Genomic DNA, 15,935 nt, shown 5'->3' on the forward strand with positions numbered 1-15,935 from the left:
AAATAAAGAGAAAAAAATATGTAGAAACTGCCATAAAATTAACACTGGGTCTTTATAGGTTAAATGCAGGAGTGTCAAACCATGTGCTGTGAAGGCCTCGTCTTCCCAGGGAACACGTAGAAACAATCCATCTCAGAGCTGTTTAAGGATCCATTAAGAATACAGTAACCACTGTCATTCACAATGAGAACGGCTCGATAACACACCATTTATTTGTCAAAGGCAGAGACAGACATGGCATTTTTCATTGGAAAAAAACATAGATATCAACACTAAAGTGGTTAAATGTGTCAAATTTACATGTCAAGCACAATGTTTTGTCCATTTGGTATGCATCATATCCAGCCATAGGATACCTAGTCAAATTAAAATTCTCCATTAATCAACATTTGGTACGGATACGAATAATTTTGAGTTTGAGAGCAGTTTACTATGAAATATTAAATCCCTCTGTTGTAATACTGTTCATTACCAGACTGTGCAGCCCTCAGATGGATATGTAATTTGCTGCATAGTTAAAACACCTCACTAATGTGTCTTTTTAATTACATTTTTTGGTTAAAATTCTTACCACTTGCATTTATCCATTCATTATTTTTTCAGGACTTATATAGGCACTTTTGGAAACATTGTGAGTTCAACCTCATTTGATATAAACCTAAGTTTTAGGTGTTAAAGATCCTTAACACAGCACATAGTTTGACACTTTGACATTATTCAGGCTATAATAGAGCTGTGTATGATATCAGGAAATGGGGGAATTTTAGCTGAAAAAAAAAAAAAAAATCTATTAGTTAATGCCCTTGCAAATAAAATGTAAATAAAGATAAATAAAGAGGTATACAGTGGAGGCATAACGAAAAATGAAAGTTAAAACATTTAAATACTGTTAAATGTCAATTGTTTTATTTTGTTGAATACAATAAATAGATCAAATATATAAATAGGTGCGATTCTGGATAATGACCTGAATGAATTTGTGCTGTTGGTGCATGAGTGCATGTGTATTTAGGGTGTTTAAGCACTTTCCATGTGGTACGTCTCCCCTATCTTTAGAGACACAAAGTTATAGAATTTTGACTTTAAGTATATGTTATAAAATGTTCAGAAATGTATGAGTTACGGATCATTTTTCAAGATCTATCTCACAAAGCAAGTGCAGTGCAATTCAGACCCCTGCACCTGCAAATAATGACATATCCCGGCTGCTTTTAAACCATCATTTACGCGGCCGTGAGCATGTGTACCAAAAAAAGACATTTGATCTGTTAATCATAAGCTACCGTACGTTTACTGTCTTGCGTGTGAACAGCGATGAAACTCTTGATCCCTTCACATACGCATACAAGTGGAAAATAAGAAGCTGTAAGTGGATATAGTACAGTGATAAAGTGTCTGCGGAATATGTAAATGAGCACATTTAAAAATGTTTCAGACAGAGATGAGCGCTGCAGTGGAGTATGATTTGTTAGGACTTGGGGGTAAAAAAAAAAAAAAAAGCAAAGGTTGATGAACGCCTGTGACCAAAATGAAGTCTGAATATATTACTAGGAGTGAATATTCATTGTGTCGAATTTTTCTTCCGTGTTTAAATCAAAAGGCTGATCACTACTTGTCATTCAGAGTTGGAATTCTCCTTCTTTATGAGATAATGCTTTCTTGTCTCCTCTTGCTCTTCATTACTGTAGAAAATGGAAGGACATGAGTCTGGGGCTATGTACAATCTTTTACTGACAGAGTTTTTAATTCAACAAGAAAGTGTTTAAAGTGTTTGCTCATCAGTTCTAGCAAAATTTCTGCCCGTACTTGCATCAGAGTTAAGATATTTAAGTAACTTCATATAACTTGCTTTGTGAGATGGGTCTGAAATATGCTTTTATGTTTTGATTTTTGTGTGTAATCTTGTTTTGTTTGTATTACTAGACTGTATTTGTATTGGTGTACTGTCTGTGTGTGTGAGTGTTCATAGGTTTTATATGTATGTGTGTGTGTAATGTCCTCACACTTGTGATTCCCTCCTTTGTTGTGTCTGTAAAAAAAAGTGTGTGAGTGAATCTGTGTGTCCAGTTCTTGTTGGTATATATATATTTATATATATGTTTGTGTGTGTGTTTATAAAGTGTGTTTTGTCGCTCTGCCTCCTCCTCCCCTTCCCTTCAGGACAAGACGAGCGCTCTGAGCCTCAGCAATGTGGCAGGAGTCTTCTACATCCTGATCGGAGGCCTGGGTCTGGCCATGCTGGTGGCTCTGGTGGAGTTCTGCTACAAGTCCAGGACCGAGTCGCGCCGAATGAAGGTGTCCACCGCGCGAGCTGCTGCCGCCACAGCCGCTCAGGCCTTTCACTGCTCAGCCTTAGACAGTGGTGCTAGCGCCCCCTACACAGAGCTGCAGAGCTACGGCCTGTACGCCAACAACACTGTTAAGATATAAGAGCAGAGCACAGCCACGGGGTAGGAAACGATGATGATGAGGAAAATGATGATGATGATGATGATGACATCCGCCTCCTCACCCCCCGCCCATCTAACCGTGATCACAGTAGGGCCTCTCAGGCTTCCACCGCAGTGCAAACGCTCTCCTGTACCTCTCTCTCCTTCTGCCGCTCCCTCGCTCAAGTGTTTACGTCACTGATCTCTTGTAGTGTTTTTCAACCACTTGATTTGAAATTGCCCTTATGCCTTCTTCAGCTTCTCAAGAGTCAGTCTCTGGCCAGTAGCTCATATGGCTGCTAAAGTGTACTTCTCCTGTATTGGTGCCAATAGAAACCCGAGGTGTAAACTGATGTGTACAGCCTCTACTTCTATATCACAGGTGTCAAACATGCGGACCGTGGGCCAAAACTGGCCTGTGGGATGAATCTGTGAAATCCAAAAATTACACTGAAGACATTAAGAATCACTGGTGTTAAAATTAGTTTAATTCAGGTTCCACATACAGACCAGTTTGATCTCAAGCGAGTCAGACCAGTAAAATACTATAATAATAACCTATTTAAAAATTTAAACATGCAAGTATTCTCTTTGTTTTAGACTTAGACAAACTTTATTGATCCAAAAGGGAAGTTGCTTGGTCACAATAGCTCAGTTGCATACAAAAACACTTTTGGGGAAAAAAAAAAAAACACTAGCAGAAAAGAAAATAAAAAAGAGGAAAGTAAGTGTGGAGAGACAAAAGCAATAAATAATTTAAATAGAATACACTAATATATCAGAAAAAAAATACAAGATTTTAGTCCAAAAAAAATTAATTACATGAAAATGTTTATATTTACAAACTATCCTTCTACAAATATGAACAAGTGGTGCCAGGCACAACAAACCCCACCCCTCGCATATATTTTGCTCATTTTAAGTAAATGGGAAGATTTTAAAAATTCATTTAAAAAAATCTGAACTTTGACCTACTGTTCTCAAAATGTAATAAGATCCATTCTGGATGACTGGCATTCTATAAAGTCAATTTGGTATGAATTCAACCAATAGTTTTGCTGTTACAGACATTTACAATTTTGCCCATTATAATTAAATGCAGAAAAAAAAGATTTAAAAAAATTCATTAAAAATTTAAACTTTTCCCCACTGTTCCCAAAATGTCACTGGCAATCTACAAACCAAATTTGGTGTGAATTCACCCAAATAGTTTTGCTGCTAGAGTGTTAACAAACAAAGGAAGAAACAAACAAAGAAACTAGAAAAGCACTTAGAGCGCACAGACCTCCTCCAAAACCCAGAGGAAAACATAACCTCCTTGGCGGAGGTAACAAACCAAACCAAAAATAATACCCCTTCCCTTCTTCTTAGGGGGGCGGGGTAACAACCTGTAATGTCATAAGAGAAGTCCATACAATTTTACCAATATTCTGCCGGTTACTAAATGTTTTGTGTATTTGTAATTGTAATGTAAGCTGTAATACACAAGTGTAAATGATAAACTGAGGCATATTATTATTCAAATTGCACTTATTTTTCTTAAGACATTTCACGTTTGTTCATGTTATTTAGATTTTTAAGGAAACTGTGTAGATGTAAACACTTTCATATTTCTTCTTATCATTATTATTTTACTGGTGCGGCCCACTTCAGATCATATTGGGCTGTATGTGGCCCCTGAATTAAAATGAGTTTGACGTCCCTGTTCTCCATCTACCAAACTCACTCACCTACAGAGAACTACTGTTTCTACATCACTGTGCTGGGAAACACTTCTCAATATTAGATATTTGAAAAAAAAAAAAAAAAGGGGTTCTCCAGAAGGACCAATAAAAGCTCCAGATTCAAAGAACTGGAATTTTCTGTCAGTGATTTAACAGTTCAGGCTTTACAGGGTGAAATGATATATACTGAACATATTAGTACTAGAAACATTAGTTAATTAGCTCTTTATTAATGCTTAATACTGCATTAATCCATGTTAAGTGTTACCCTGTACAGTATGTGAGTGTATAAAAATATATTTGTAATGTGCATTATATAGTTACTTTATTGGTGGGTGATGATGAATGTAGAAGCCAACACTTACTGACACAATACAGTTTTTTTTTCCACTCACTAAGATGTTCCTTTCAGGCTTTTAGCTAAATCCCATTACTACAGTACACATCACCAAATGAAGACATGCCATGGGTGCAGCATCGGTATAAAGGCAATTTGAATCACAGTGGTACATCTATCTACCTCTGTCGCTCTGAGCAAATCTTTCCCTTGCTCCTTCTTCTCTTTTTGCTGACTGTCTTGCAACGCAGGGCCCATTGTGAACATCCTTTATATGTATACCATAAGACAGGCCCGTCTTGGTGCAGCTCCCATGTGTTCCATCACTGCTTTAACCTAGAACAGTCTAATGATTGTATTGTCAGAAATCTCAACACTAGGACATGTCCTTCAACACCTGATGTATCCTCACTATTAGTCATCTAGGTGGTGGTCTAATTCACCACAAACAATCTCGGATTCATTTTTCCAGCTTCAAAGACCCTCGGGACACCTTGATATGCTCTTCATATAAAAAGAAAAAAAAAACAGCAAGGGAGGCGAAGATGAGGAGTGATCTCTACATGAATCTCTTATGTTTTAATCAGCCCACAAAGAGGCACCTGATCAGTATGCTGATGAGACAGGCACAGAGCCTATTAGTCTAGCGGTGCCTTTATGCTGTTTGGCTTGAAAGAAACAACAACGCTGTTCCAATTAGGGGCGGGTGTAATTCTCCAATCCCCATACAGCACTCACTGGTTGCTTCAGATCGCACTTGCTTTCCCAATTTAATCAGCTATAGAATAGGGGATGTGGGCAAACCCCGAACACGTACGTGCACATACATACACATACGTGCGTCACACATCGTTCGCTCTGCTTTCGAGCTCAGTGGCTTTTATTGCGCTAGACTGGAGAATGGAACTATTAAGGCAATGAGTGAATCCCAGCTCCCGCCTCCACTGCATACACTTTGCTCTGCACCTCCTGTTAGAGATGAGGTCGTTGATGCACATCGGCCAGCGCCGCAGTTTTACCGCCCCGAATATCATCCCAGAAAAGAGTGAAAACCAATCCCCTATGACACTAAACAGCTCCATGTAGTCCTGAATTTCTTGGCGTGCCAGCACCACACTCTGATAGTGACAGAACCAGCTGCTAGTGTGCACACATTTATATACAGCTTTGGAAATAATGATCAGACCACCTGTGACTTTGCTGAAATTGATCACAGTGCGTTAAATAAATAAAGTGATTTATAATAGCCATGCAGAATTCTGATGATAAAATACAGTCAAACTATGTATAAAAAGACAAAATACAGAAATATTATAATTTCTAAACTTCCGCTGGATGACCAAAAACATTTTTCAGACACTATTATCATGGGCATTTGTTACACACCAGTGCACATGGCGTAGGCCACCATTAGGTTTGTTGTTTTAACAAGGTTATATATGTAAATGTGCGTCTACATACAGGAAATATGTAAACAGTATTAACCCATAAAGACCCATACATCCACCGGCAACCAAAAGCATCAACTGAAATAAAATGTTTAATACCTGTTGATCCACTAATCCTATCAATACATGTAAATAATTAGTGTAAAATGCAGTTTGTCATCTTTTCATGGTCATCAGATATGACCCATTTGGACGGTCAGAGGCTCCGTAGTGAACGTGGAAACATCGTCATCTTCTACAACATTGATTTACCAGTAAAACCCAAGGAGTTTGATAAATAACAGTGGATGAGGATTATTATTTTTACATTCAGCTATTGATATCTTTTCTCAAAAAGTAACTTTTGGTTCAGTTTTCTGTTTTGATATTATAACCTTTGAATTAAATCTGAGTTCTCATGAGCATTTAAATTAGATACATGAAGGAAAATAAATGATTTAGTTTTTGTTTAGTTTTTTTTTTTAAAAAAAGCAAAATACAGATGATATTATAATAAATGGTGATAATCAGGTATGAAGGATTGACCAGAGAGAGAAAAATCACTGTGCGCTGGGTCTTTATGGGTTAAAAAAAAACACACACACAAATCTGAAAAAATATGAATATTGCAGAAGTCAAATGGGAGACAGACGGATAAAACCCAGCTCAAAACTCTGGGATGTTCTTAAAGAAGCTTGGTGTAATGAACCACAAGATTATTTAAGGAAAATTTCAGTCACTCAAGCTCAGAGAGTTCAAGGTGTAGTAAAAAAAAAAAAAAAAATCACAATAAATACCGACTTTTACCCGTAGTAGATATTTAGCTCTGATTTTTTGTGGTGTGTTTCAGTACTATGCACATATTTCCTGCATTTTCTAGCTGTCCCTTAAAAAGAGACTCAGAGATAAACATGTAAATCCTGCAAAAAAAAAAAAAAAAAAAAAAAAAGCCCAAGGTGGCCTTTTGCACAGTACTGCACAGCCTGGCTCAAAAAGTCCCCAAATGGATTTAACTGAGTTAATCGTGCAGATCCTTCCATTGGATAATGACTGCATTAATTAGTGATGCAGGCTATAAAAAAACTGAAATAGATGTTGTGACATTGCATAAACGTATCAAAAACCATCCCGCTGTGAATGTGCGCTGTAATCAGAGCTTAAGGCGGTCCGACAGAACATTTTCTTGGGACTTTCTCGGCCATGCTTTGTATATAAGGTTCAGACATGCACGATGAAGAAGAAAAGGTCATTTTTGATGGTCATGAAGTGATGAGGTTACTGCTAAGAGACTTGAGTTAATCAGCTGTTTAATACAACGCACAGAAGGAAATGCAATATTGTTCCACCAAGATCAAGACCTAGAAGGAAGAAGCAGCTTTTCAACATGTCAGTGGTCCAATAATTATCTCCAAAGCTGTGCATAAATATATATATATACAGCATGTGTGTAAAGGCCAGAGAAATTGCTTGACATTAAGTAGATTTTTTCTGTATTTATTGATGGCTTAAAGACCTTTTAAAGTAGTTAATACAGCGCACTTCTAGCTCTAATTGCTGCTTTAGGTTTACTTGTTCTGAATGCATGTCTGATAAGGAATCATCGCAGCAGACTAACATTTTTTCTTCTTATTTTTTTTCTTACCGTTTTTTTTTTTTTTTTTTTTTTTTACAGCAATCCATCAACGACGCCATGCGCTGCTCCACACTGACCAGAATGAGTGGCAATGGTAGCGGTGGAGAGAACGGACGAATCCTCACCCACGACTTCCCCAAGACTGTTCAGACACTGCCCTGTATGAGCCACACTGCCAGCATGGGACTGGGCGCTTCCGGCATGTGATCATCACATGACTTTGCTGGCGGCGAGGAATAGACAGGGTGGGGCAACAACAAAAAAGAAAAAAAAATGAGCACAAGACTCTATGACCTCAAACATCATGGCTGTCCAGTTTGGCCCATTTATTCTCCTGGCTGTCAACGTGCCCCGACTCGTAAAAGACTTTATTTACTGCCAAAATAAATGCACTCTTTGATCCACTCCTTAAAAACTATGAAAAGAGACTCGCACCATTTTTTTTAATAAGTCGGTGTTTGAAAAAGAGATATTGAAAAACAGAAGGGATGTGCGCTGCAATAAAGAAGCCGTCAACAGGGCGTGTTTTTGAATTTTTTACAGTGTTCATGTATGTGAAAAAACGAACTTTATTCTTCAGTGTGACGCCTGCGCTGTGCCATTTCGATGGAGCTATTTGATGTTAGTCTGCGTGTGCAATATTTTCACCTCCACTGCTGACCTTCGACTACCTAGATACTCTCTGACGGCCGATGGAACGAGTCTTTGCACAGATGAAGTAGAGGAGGACAAACACTTGCGACTGCTCTGACGATTTGATATTGTTTTGGGACATTCCCGCTCTCTGTCACTGTCACATCAACACTCCATTTTGGAAGGACAAAGTGCTTTGTGTAGCATAGCTAGTTTTTATGACATAGTTCATGGTTTACACTGTTGTAATAGCGCGGCGAGACTTGTCAAAGGTAGTTTGTTTTTATCCTCGACTGAAGGGTAACGCTGTGTTACGTCCGCAGATGAACAGGCTACAACAGACGTCGTGTTGCTGCTACACCTCATTTAACACATCATGCCTTGTCTTTGTGCCATATGACCTTTCACACAAATGCACACAAATACACTACACAATTATTACTGAGTCATTTCTTTGGCCCACAAATAGAAAATACACAAATAGATGGTTTATGTAGATCAGGGGTGTCAAACTCATGTTAGTTCAGGGGTCACATTCTAAACTGGGCCAGACCAGTAAAATAATAAAATAATAACCGATAAATAGTGACAACTCCAAGTTTTTCCTCTGTTTTAGTGCAAGAAAAAACATAAAATTACGAAAATATTTACATTTATAAACTGTGCTTTCACAAAAAAAAGATGTGAATAACCAAAAAAACCTGACATTTCTCAAGAAAAAGTGCAGTTTGAACAATATTATGCCTCAACTTTGTGTTTAATTTGTATGTGTATTACGCACTGTGTTACACAAACATTTGATCACAGGCATAATATTGTTGAAATTTTGAAGTTTGGAATTTGGAACTAAAATATGAATAATTTGTACAATATTATGTGTCAGTTTATTATGAACGCAACTTACAAATCAGATCTACAAACGCACAAAATGTTTGATAACAGCCAGAATATTGTTAAAATTCTACTTCATTTTCAGGTTGTTCATATTGTATTGTTTAAAGGTTATTATTTTGCGATGGTTTTACTTTAGATCACATTGGTCTGTATGTGGCCCCTGAACTAAAACCAGTTCAACACCCTTCTTCTGTATAATTTTTGCACTTCATAAAATCATGCCGAGGGCCGGATTGGAATCTTTGGAGAGCCGGTTTGGGGCCACGGGCCACATGTTTGACACCTGTGATGTAGATGATTAAATAGACAGTGACTGGGCAGATTCAGAGATGCTCACCTTATTTAGCGAACAGGGAAAACACACTGACACATGATTCTGTGGCTATGTACAGTACTGAGCGACCTTACACTGTATTCCACTGTAGTGACATTCATAGCATATCCACTGATTTACTAAGGGATCCACTAGCGGTATAAGTTACAGACCCAAGATTGGCAGATAACGATATAGTCTGGGAAAAAAAATGTTCTTTAAACTATTTTTAGAGTTATTGCTACATAACTGAGTCACTCCTGTGATGTACTTTTAATGCAATGAGCAGAGCAGTTATTCAACCTCTGTTTATTGAGAATGGCATGTCTCCTGCATATTGTGTGTGGTCCATAAAAGGAAAGTTGGCCTCCTCTCACTGTTGCTGGCTAGCGCTAGAAGGAGGCGGGACTGAAATGCTTTGTGTGACTGACAGATTCACTGTCACTATTATCTGCGTTTATTGGAAACCAAGGTTACGGCGCTTGCTGCACAGCTGCAGAGAGTTGTCCCTTTCAGATCGTGTCAAGTAAATAGAAATCAAAGTGGCGGGTCCTGAACAGCAGAGGGCAGGGATGAGGCATTTGGTGTGTAGACCTGAAAACACTGCAGCACTGTTATTACAGTTTATTTCATTGATGTTCTTTGCATTTCTGGGGTATGTCTGCCATATAGATGTACCAATTTCCCTTCAACTCTTCAAGGCAAACACTGATATCGTCCTTTTCTATTTTACCTATCATCACCTTATCACCGTGAACAGACGAGGCACAAAGTGGAATTCAGCGTCGAGCCTCCTACTGACAATAATAATGTTAAATAAAAACAGCTCAAAGATATATATTTTCAATTTAGAAAAGTCGAAGTAATTTCCTGTAACAGTGGGGTAGTTAGATTTTAGCAAACATTACTCAAGCAGACAAACAGAACAACCGTTGGAAACTGTTTGCACCTGCAGATTAATAACATGACCATTTTTAGCAGCTGGACAGCATGCTTTACAAAAACAAAAGATACTCCATTGTCTGTGACGGTGGAAAAACAGTGACAATGCAAAAATTGTTTTGTAATATTTAATACTTGTTGGTAGGACAGATTGGTCTTTTCATGGGATTTAGTTAGTTAGACAGATATACAACATCACAAAAATTAACCTTTAGGGGAAAAGGAATTACCAAGAAAAAAAGAAATTTGTGTCTGATATTGTTTTCAGACAGTGTTTACTGCCGCAGTAAAATGGCTTCTCCTCCTTCTTCAATGAAACTTCCAGAATTACTAGCAAATGCAAAATGTGATGATTTTAACTTCTGGACACAAGATATTTTCTAGGATAAAAGTCTGATTTCAGTGCATGTGCAATGATAGTGTCAGGTTTAACACCACACGTGCAAAAGTTGTAAACTTCAATACAGCCTGAATGATTCCAATTTATGTTTCATCACAAATTACCAAAATACAACCTCCTGTAACCAGTCTTTCTGAGGAATTTGCTGCACTTTCTATTTATGTAAATGTCACTTTTTGGTTTTAATAGTTACAAAGTTTAAGATTCATTTCTTTAATCAAATACTTTTTTTTTTTCTTTTCCAACAGACAAGTCAGCTAATGTTTGTTAACTAACTTAGTGCAGCTAAGATTAGCTTAAGAGCTAAATGCAGCTAATGTTGGCGAGTGAGCTAACAACAAATGACATTAGCTAGATAACAATAGCCTGTGAGTCAAATTGGGTGGAAATTACAAAGTAAGCCGAAAAAGAAAAAAAAATAATAATAAAGGAAGATTTATTTGTGGCTGAGATTAAGGCTATAAAGAAATAATAACAAAGAAAGATGTAACTAATCTTGTATTTCATGAGCACCATACATTAGACTCTTGACAAAAGAGGGAAGTGTATTTATTTAAAAATAAATCAGTTTAAACACTAATTTTAACCAAAAATAACACATTTTATGTTGAAAAACTGATGACACAATGTAATATTTTCACACGTACAACAAATTGTGTTATTGGCACTGGATCAGATATCAACAAACACAGCAAGGTTATAATAGTTTTGGATTTTTCATTCTAGTATAGTTTTATTTAGTTTTGACTTTTTTTCTCTAATTCAGTTTTAATTCGTTTTTAGAGCAGGTTTGCTAGTTTTTATTAGTTTTCATTTTTTTCTAAATGCTTAGTTTTAGTATTAATTTTAGGTTTGTCATATCTTTTAAATTCTTCGTCGTATTCAAATAAATCCGTACAGGACTCTGCTGCGTTCTCCCAACTTTAGTCTCCATGTTTCCAGGTAGAGTGTGGACAAGAAGACGACTAAACGACAAGTGACAAGAAGTGATGGACCGTGAAGTTCTGTATGGTGCCGCTAGCTAAAATTGCTCGAGCAAAATAAATCGCTTTTGTATCAATCTGACATTGACAAAGACGAAAACGAAGGGAATTTTATCCATAATTTTTATACGTTTTAGTTAGTTTTGTAAACACACAATACAGTTTCAGTTATCATTTTTTTCTTTTAATTACAATTTTTATTTATTTCAGTTAACGAAAATGTTTTTTTCAATTCTAGTTTTGATCATTTCGTTAGTTTTCGTTAACGATAGTAACCTTGAAACACAGAAACTTTCTCTTCTCAGTAAATATCCAGACAGTGTCAAACACAGCAAAGACATCATTTTCCACAGTGATGGAAAGTGAAAAAGAAAAAAAACATTGGGTAAATTTTTCAAGACAGCAGGAAGTCACAACTAGAAGCTGAGATAAAGGGCCACTCTGTGCCAGCTTTCAACAAGAAAACATGCTCTAATAGACAAATTCGTCTTAATATGTAACATCACAAAGCAGAGTTTAAGTAACACAAACAGCTGAGGGGAAAAATGGGGACATCAAAGTGGAAAATGACAGTCATTCATGACAACGTACATCCTGAGGTGCACCGAACATCACACAGGGATGATATCTATCTGTGTAATCGCATCCAAAGGTGTGATTTACGTTAAGGTTACTAGAAGGTCGTTGCTTTTCCGCTGCTGTTGGACGTCAGAGGTCAGGTTGAGATTACGAGCCCGGGCTGACTTCTCATTTCACAGCAGAGGCCGGTCGCCTGTACAAAGGCAGCACTCATCCTCTGCTTCCACTACTGGTCATGTATTATTGTTTTTTCTCTCCTCCTATAATTTTCTGCTTTAAAAAAAATACGGTACCAAATCTGAAGTATGACCTCTCTCCGTCTCTCTCTACATTATCACACAAAACGGTCAGTCCGAGTTGACTGAAATCATACATATCTCCACCTATGATGTATATAAAAGGCTTTTCTCTTCCCCCGGTGAAAATGTTTGTTCTTTTTCCAATCACGCCTCAGTGTACCTGGATTTGTTACCGTGTGAGGACTTCTTCCTTTCTTCCTTCATCTATGCGTCTTCTCGTGCTGATGTTGTATTAATTATAGGACACAGCACAGCACTCTTCAGTGGAGGCTTTACTTTCGGAAAAAGATGTTTTATATGCCATAACAGATTTGTAAAAAGAGACTCAATGTTTGTATTATAAAGGATATACCACAAAGTGTTATACACTTTAAGGAGTGTAAAAAATAAAACACACACAGACACTGATGTTGAATTAATTGTAGACGCTACTGTTGTTTAAAGCCAGTTTTGAGTTCATTTCATTTTAATCTGTTGCAATCTTAAAAGGATTTCTTGTTGGTGTTTTTTAAGTGCTTGAAATTTATCACCATTTGAATATTTCTTGGTTGGTTTCTTTTTTTTTTTTCCACAGTATTTTACTACTGGACTCTAATCACAATATGTTCACCAGAAACATCATTATTGTTGTTTTTTTTAAGTATGGAAAGGGTGTTACTGAGGTTTAAAATTAAAATGATAGTCATTAAATGGGTTCACGGTTTAAAAATAAAAAGCTATAGCTATTAGAAATCAGACTTTTGAGAAATAAACTTTTTTTTTTCTAACCAAAGTGTCCTGGAAGGAAGTCATCATGCTTTTGTAACCGAATAAAGGAATAAACTATGTATATTTGTTCAGTTTTATTTTCACTGGAGTCGTATATCTCCCTCCGTGCCTTGAGCAAATGGGATATGACTTTAGATATTACAGGCTGAGAAGGATAAAGCACCGCCTGAGTCTGAAAGGAGTGCAGCGATCCAAAAAGTAATCTCAGACAGTCTGTCTTATGTGAAGGCAGAAAAACAGTCTCTGTAACATGAGCTGCAAGACAATTAAAAGAAATCAACTTGTGTCAACTTAATGGTCCTTGTCAGGGTTATACAGTGAGTACAGCCTGGAGGGAATTAGGAAGCAGCATGACTTGCATTTCTCACACTGTTATATACTGTACAACAAGGAACTAAAAGAGAATGTACACAAGTTTCAGTATTGAGGACATTTAAGCGGAGTACACACATAAAGATAATAAGGCTGTCTTTGTCCCGATTTTCCCCCTTCCCGATCAAGGACAACAAACACCAGATTATTTGACATTTTATAAGATTATCTTGTGGTCTGAGGTGACTTTGTCCCAGTAACTGGCTCCGAAACAGGTCGGGGCTGACAATCGTAAATATTAAACTTGCTCAGTATTTACGACTAAAAATCTTCATGTCTGTGGGGAAAGCCGACGACTACCGAGTCATGACACCGTGAATTGTGACGTGGAGCAAAATGTAGCCAATCAAGAAGCGGAGGACTAGATTCTAAATCAGTGGTGGGACAGAATTATTATGTTGTGTTGAGATTATCAGAGCACACCACACACAGTACGATCAAAACTGTCCAATGCCTGATTTTTTATCTTCATATGTGGAGTCTGTAACAGATAAAAAATCTCTTTAGATTTACAAAATCCTTATGTGTGTACCTTATTTTAGTTGTGGTGAGACAACACACATCTGTTGACTTCCAAGTCATGTACAGTGACAGTGTAGTGGTCCCTGGAGAAGTGGGTATACTCTCAATTTTTGCCCTTTTTTTTTTAAGTATTCCAGAAAAGCGCCCTGTTTTAGAAACAACGGCATGTGAGACTACTTTATTTGGTTTACCCAAAATTCCATCGGTAGTATTTGCTCACTATTATAAAATTATCATGACTTGATCAGGAACAGTTTGTAGGTATTACTGATCACACAAGCAGCTGCATGAATGTAAATGTATTCAACATGAGGCAAACATAGATAACTTTAGCCTTTCGTAACTTTAGCCATTCAAAACATTAGCCTTTCATAACATTAGCCTTTCATAACTTTAGCCTTTCATAACATTTGCCTACTCACACAGTTTAGCTAATGGCTACAACATCTCTTCTCCTCTAAACGTGCAGTCATATGACCAGTAGTTTAAAACAGTGACTCATTTGGAAACCACCATAAAACTTACCTCAGAATTATGTATTCCATTAAAGTAGGTTCTCTCGATATGTGTCACTCATTTGAAAGACGTTTATTCAGCTTTTCTTGTTCGCAAACCTGTCAATCAACTGGGGTGGCACTGACACCTGAGGTGTCCAATCAGATTCCAGAGGTGGCCAGCACTGAGCAGAGCCCTGGCTCTGGTGCTAAATTAGCTTTATTTTCCTTGGTATGACCCGCCCTACTCTGCCTCTGATTGGCTCATCAGTCCTCATTCCTAAAGTTAACCAATCTAATCAGTGAAGGTACCAAGTACCAGCCAATTACAGAAGGAGTAGGGTGGGTCGTGGCTTCGTCATCCTAGGGGAAAACATGTGTAATTTGGCTGCAGACATTACTGAATGGCACATATTAGGGAGATTTAGAAGTGGGTATACGCAATGCAGACTGAAAAATAAGTAGGTATACTCCGTATACGGCCGTATACCCTGGAGTACACCTCTGAGTGACATATATAAATTAAAACAGAGAAGGTTGTTTGATGATGAAGCTCTTTAGAGAGAATGAACAGTAATGACTAAAAAATAGACTGTGTGTGAAATTCCACGGCAGCCGGTTTTTTTGTTTGTTTGTTTGTTTTTTTTATTTATCTTACATCAGCAGTGATCTAGAGGTGGCAAAGCAATACTTCAAACACTATTGGAAGGATTACTAGTACATTTTGTGCAGACAGTACATCCTGAAGATACTGCATGTTCAGTTTTTTGTACCAGCAGGGAACTGTTTTTAACACTTTTAGGTACGATACAGTATGTTTGTCAGATTTGTATTGCGGTCTAACCAAGTAAATTCACTAGAATACTAGTTAGAGTTTTGTCTAAGGCTGTTCTCACACTTGAAAGTTATTGATTTGGTCCACTCAGTGCTGTTTCACACTCCAATTTTGGACCCAGACCGTAGCAAACTAATACATCCTGCCATCATCATCATCATCTTGTGCTGCGTCTCTTTGAAGAGGCCAGTATCTGATGTCGACATGTTGTTTTGCTGCCTCCTTTTGTTTTTCTTCTTCTGTTTTTTGGCTGTGTAGCCTCATGTAACTTCCTGTGATTGGTCAGAAACGTGCAAGCTATCCAGAGAGTTTTTTTCACACTGTAAATGAGCAAAACCCATGTTCAATTTT

At 37.4% G+C, this 15,935-nt stretch overlaps 1 protein-coding gene across 5 annotated transcripts in view; it reads left to right on the forward strand.

The window, feature by feature from the left end:
- gria1a (glutamate receptor, ionotropic, AMPA 1a) overlaps positions 1-8,071 on the forward strand; it is a 127,213-nt gene extending 119,142 nt beyond the window's left edge. For 2 of the 5 annotated variants that reach the window (XM_030145194.1, XM_030145193.1), the window contains exons 15-16: positions 2,161-2,450; positions 7,590-7,702. In XM_030145194.1, coding sequence (XP_030001054.1) covers positions 2,161-2,430 — 270 coding nt within the window. In that variant the 3' untranslated portion in view covers positions 2,431-2,450; positions 7,590-7,702. Of the gene's footprint in view, positions 1-2,160; positions 2,451-7,589 lie in introns of those variants that run through there. The other 3 variants (XM_030145192.1, XM_030145191.1, XR_003936404.1) reach the window with 2 other exon arrangements.
- The last annotated feature ends 7,864 nt before the right edge of the window (positions 8,072-15,935 follow it).

The sequence above is a fragment of the Sphaeramia orbicularis genome, chromosome 10 (genome assembly GCF_902148855.1).
Source record: "Sphaeramia orbicularis chromosome 10, fSphaOr1.1, whole genome shotgun sequence".
NCBI classification, from domain to species: Eukaryota; Metazoa; Chordata; class Actinopteri; order Kurtiformes; family Apogonidae; genus Sphaeramia; species Sphaeramia orbicularis.